Below are 5,031 nucleotides of genomic sequence, written 5' to 3'. Positions count from 1 at the left end.
TTATTCCTTTGTAAGCATCTACTTTGCTTTATCATCTTTTCAACGATTTTAAAAATTTATCACCCAACACATGGTCAAGATTATTGTGCTTCAACCAACTTGCACACTTTTAATATTGCAACTTAGTCAATTCATGAACAATGAACATTTTATTTAGCCATATTGCAACTTGCCAAATTTAATATTAGCAGAAAAAAAAATCAACAATTTGAAAGCAAAAAGCAAAGACAACTATAGTAGTAACATGGTTGTAAATGATTGTATCTTTATAAAATTCTAAAACAACATTTGCTCAATAGTTGAATAATGAAAAAGCAAGCTCAATTTTCTTGTTCATATGCACAAAAACTAGCATCAATATTTGCTTCAATCCTTCTCCTTTTCCATGAAAAGTCTTTAGCAAAACATCATCAACCATGTCCAATATCATCATGCGGCAAAATAAAAAACATAACCTATCCATTCCGTCTCAAAACCGATCCAAACCACTGCGGTGACACAAGGTACGAGTTAGATTGCGACGAAAACGGTGCATCATTGACTATGTTTTCAGGTAAATACTATGTTCAACACATCGATTACAAGAGATTTAAAATTTCATTAAGTGACGCGGGCGCAGTGGAAGACACTAACTGCTCTTTCATCCCACGGTACTTTTTATATGATCGAAGTTTCAATAATGTCCTTTTTGGTGAAGAAGATTTTGGATCTGAGCCGTTTGTTTTGGATCCGATAAGTCCAACGAGGATCGCGTATTTCAGTTGTTCTAACCCGATAAATGATCCACGGTATGTTAACGTGGACACGAGTCATTGTAACATAAAGGGAAATAGTCATGTGTATGCAGTTTTGGAACCATCTTTGTTTGAGTATAGTGTTGAGGACATTAAGGTTGGGTGTGATTTTATGGTGGCTACTTTGGCTAAGGAACGGTCGGAGAATACGAAAGAGAAGGTTTCTTATGATGAGATTCGTGGCATGATAATCGATGGCGTTGAGGTTTCATGGTTGCCTGTGATTTGTGAAAGTCGATGTGGAAAAGGAACAAGTTGTAAGGTTGTTGATGAAAAAAGTGGAGAAGTTCAATGTGATAAGCGCTTCTGTCATTATGCATACCAAACAACGGATAAGTGCGGTAAGTATAATTACGCCATATATAGCAACCTCGATTTTACTGATATAGTTTAAAATTCGATTTTCTTCACCGCAGAACAAAACACAGGGTAAGTCTTTTAACCATAAGCTAACAATATTATTGGTTTGTCGTGTTTCAGAACTTCAGCATCAGATATTCGGTTATACTCGAGGTAAGGATTAGTTTCCTTCTTGATTCACAAGATATAACAATATATGTAAAATTTCATTGATTTATTTATTTACTTTATTTTTTTTGTTTCTGTGTTTTGCAGCATATCTTAGAGGCATTTTTATTGGTAAGAACCTTCTACTTATTCTGTTATGTACATTAAGTCGAGTTATCATATTTTATAATTGAACAAAATCGAACTAGACCGAAACATAATGGTTCTCCGAATTCTTATGGTGAAATATCAATGTAGGACTTGGAAGTAGAATCACATTTAGCACAAGACAATTGGACAACCCGGTTGGACTAGAATATTTTGATGGAGGAATATTCATAGGAAGAAATGTGATACCATTATTCATAGCAGCCAGAATTGTTTTTGGAGTTATGCTTCTACTTGTGCTATTTATCTATAAATGGAGAAGAAGACATGTATCAATGTATGATAACATTGAAAACTTTTTGTTAGAGAGCAATCTAAATCCGATTAGGTATGAATACAAAGAAATCAAGAAGATGACAGGAGGTTTAAGACTGAAATTAGGTCAAGGAGGTTTCGGTGCGGTATATAAAGGAAAGCTAAGAAGTGGTCCCGATGTTGCGATAAAGATGTTGACGAAATTCAGTGTTAATAATGGACAGGATTTTATTAACGAAGTTGCGACTATCGGAAGAATACATCATGTTAATGTAGTACGTCTGGTTGGATATTGTGTTGAAGGAAAAAAGAGTGCATTAATATACGAATTCATGCCGAATGGATCGTTGGATAAGTATATTTTTCCTAAAGAAGGAATTGTTCCTTTGAGTTACGAGAAAATATATGAAATATCTCTTGGAATAGCTCGGGGGATAGCGTATTTGCATCAAGGTTGTGATATGCAAATTCTTCATTTTGATATCAAGCCTCATAATATTCTTCTAGATGAAGATTTTGTTCCGAAGGTTTCGGATTTCGGACTTGCAAAACTTTATCCTGCGAACGATAGCATTGTCCCGTTAACGGCTGCAAGAGGAACATTAGGTTACATGGCTCCTGAATTGTTCTACAAAAATATAGGTGGAGTGTCTTACAAGGCAGATGTGTATAGCTTTGGAATGCTTTTGATGGAAATGGCGGGTAAGAGGAAGAATTCCAACCCTAACGCAGAACATTCGAGTCAACATTACTTTCCGTTTTGGATTTACGATCAATTTAAACAAGAGAAAGATATTGACATAATGGAAAATGTCTCAGAAGAGGGAGTGACCGTAGCGAAAAAGATGTTCATGGTTGCACTTTGGTGTATTCAGTTGAAACCGAGTGATCGTCCTTCGATGAATAAAGTAGTAGAGATGCTTGAAGGAAAAACCGAAAGCCTTGAATTGCCTCCAAGGCCTTCTTTTTATCCAAATGAAAGTTATAAACATCATGATGAAATGAACTCTGACCAAACATCATGGAGTGATTCCTCTAGTATTGGCCAAACCTCAAATAATTACTCATTGGACAATGACTCTTGACAAACCCTGATCATGGTATTAGAACATTGATGATGTTATTTAAGTGTGAAAGTTTCTAGTTTGAAACTATGAGTGATTTAGATCATGGTTCCATAATACGGTAGAGAAGTGAGGCTATGTTGCAATTCTTCAACTCATTATTCTCTTCTTTGTTTTTTTGGGTGCAAAGTGTAATTTATTTCATGCTGATATAAATTCGAACAATCGAACAACATTGACATGATCGATTTTTCCCATAATTTGAACTTAATTGATGAAACCTTTTCATTGAGAACTTATCAATGAGCTCCTTCTCCTAAACTCTCCTTGAAACCATTTGTTATTCTCTTAATATCAGCATAAAGTGAATCTTGTTGGTTTCATTGCTTTATAATCCTCTAAGAACTTCTCTATCCATATCCATGCTATGTCATCTCCTTTCATCTTGTAAATAAATTATCAGCATGGTTATCATTATTGAATATCTATTGTTTTTGAAAAGATGTTATATCACTAGAACAAAGAAGATGTTAATGAAAATTGCACTTAAAAAATTCAAATTAACCTTACACTGATTGTTAGTTTTAATTCGTCTAACTAGTTATTATATATCAGGTGCAATTAGGATTAATGACGATTCCCATCAGGATACTTTAAATGTCTTAATGTGAATTGTCCAAACAAATTAAACTTCTATTAGTTTAATTCTGTGTATTCTTTCTACTTTTCAAGTATCTCTATTTATAAAAAAGTTTATGTTACTAGACGAAGAGAAGGACATTTTGAATAAACTCTAAATTTGAACAAATTTAACAATTATATAGTTATAACGTTCAAATTGTTTCCAAATATTATATTGGTTCGGTTGGTAAAAGTACAATGTTGATCTTCAAAGGCCGCGTGTTTGAGCCATGTGTCGTTGGGTCATTTTAAATTCAATTTTTATAGCAGTTAATTAGTAAAATAATCTTTATTCAAAACATGACCAACATAGGAATCGGACCACGGTTCTAAAAAATGTATTATTTTTCACCACGGTTATAATAGTGACCAAAGGGAAAAGTTGTTTAGTTCAGGGTTCAAATCCCAACAAAAACATTTTAGAATTTACAAAATGATGTTTTTCGCCACGATTAGAATAATGGTTGAGGTTCAAAGTTATACATTCCACCACGACTTTGCCATTACCCGAGGTGATAGATCTTTAGGACAATTTTTCACCACGATTCTTTAATTCAACGGGGGAAAATATATTGTATCTAATGACACTTTTATTGTGATCTTTACTGTTGACCTAAATAAAATTTATTTTTAATCATAAGCATTTGTTTATTTATTAATATATGTATATTATGAAAGAAAAAATATATAAATATTTGTTCAACAAAAAAAATACATCATCTAGAGAAGAACTGAAATTTAAATATAAAATAATTAATTATAAGAATTTGAAAAGAAAACATCACCTATATTGAGAGAATACAACTTAATCATAAGGTTATGTTGCCTTAATACAACATTTTACCTTATCATTTCAATATTGGACAATTCCTCAATAAACAACTCTAACATACTTTGTTACTCAATACCATCCATTAATATCACAATCTTATAAATATTTAAGTATTCTCCTTGCTTCAAATAAAAAAAAATTGCAAGGAATTTAGTCTTCTTAACAAAAACAATAACATAATTCAACAAAAACAACAACAATAACATTAAACATTTTACTTATCTCAACAAAAACAACAAAAATAACACAACTTTTTACTTATCTCAACAAATACAAAAACATAACTCAACAAAAGCAACAATATATAATATGTAATCTCATCTTAACGACAACAACAATAACATTAAACATTTTACTTATCTCAGTCAAAACACATAAGTCAACATAAACAACAAAAATAGCACTAAACATTTTACTTATCTCAATAAAAACAAAAACACAATTCATCAAAAACAACAACAATAACACAAACATTTTACTTATGTCAACAAACACATATAACTCAACAAAAATAATATAAAACTTTTAATCTGATCTAAACAAAAACAATAACAACAATAACACTAAAACTTTTACTTACTTCAACAAACACAACAACATAACTCAACAAAAACAACAACATAAAACTTATATGGTTTAGGGTCTCAACAAAAAGAACAACAACAAGTCTAAAAAGACAAATAGTTTGAACAACAACAACAACATTAAAATAATTTGGGTGGTGGAAATG

General features: G+C 31.8%; 1 protein-coding gene across 1 annotated transcript; it reads left to right on the top strand.

Moving 5' to 3' along the window:
• On the top strand, positions 1-3,140 carry LOC127091888 (LEAF RUST 10 DISEASE-RESISTANCE LOCUS RECEPTOR-LIKE PROTEIN KINASE-like 2.1). Its single transcript, XM_051030611.1, has 4 exons — positions 1-1,135; positions 1,275-1,307; positions 1,410-1,433; positions 1,560-3,140. Exons 1-4 carry the CDS (start codon positions 307-309, stop codon positions 2,807-2,809), a joined length of 2,136 nt encoding a protein of 711 aa, XP_050886568.1. The 5' UTR covers positions 1-306; the 3' UTR covers positions 2,810-3,140.
• The last annotated feature ends 1,891 nt before the right edge of the window (positions 3,141-5,031 follow it).

Source organism: Lathyrus oleraceus, chromosome 6 (assembly GCF_024323335.1).
Source record: "Lathyrus oleraceus cultivar Zhongwan6 chromosome 6, CAAS_Psat_ZW6_1.0, whole genome shotgun sequence".
NCBI lineage: Eukaryota > Viridiplantae > Streptophyta > Magnoliopsida > Fabales > Fabaceae > Lathyrus > Lathyrus oleraceus.
This window is presented reverse-complemented; position numbering and strand designations above follow the sequence as displayed.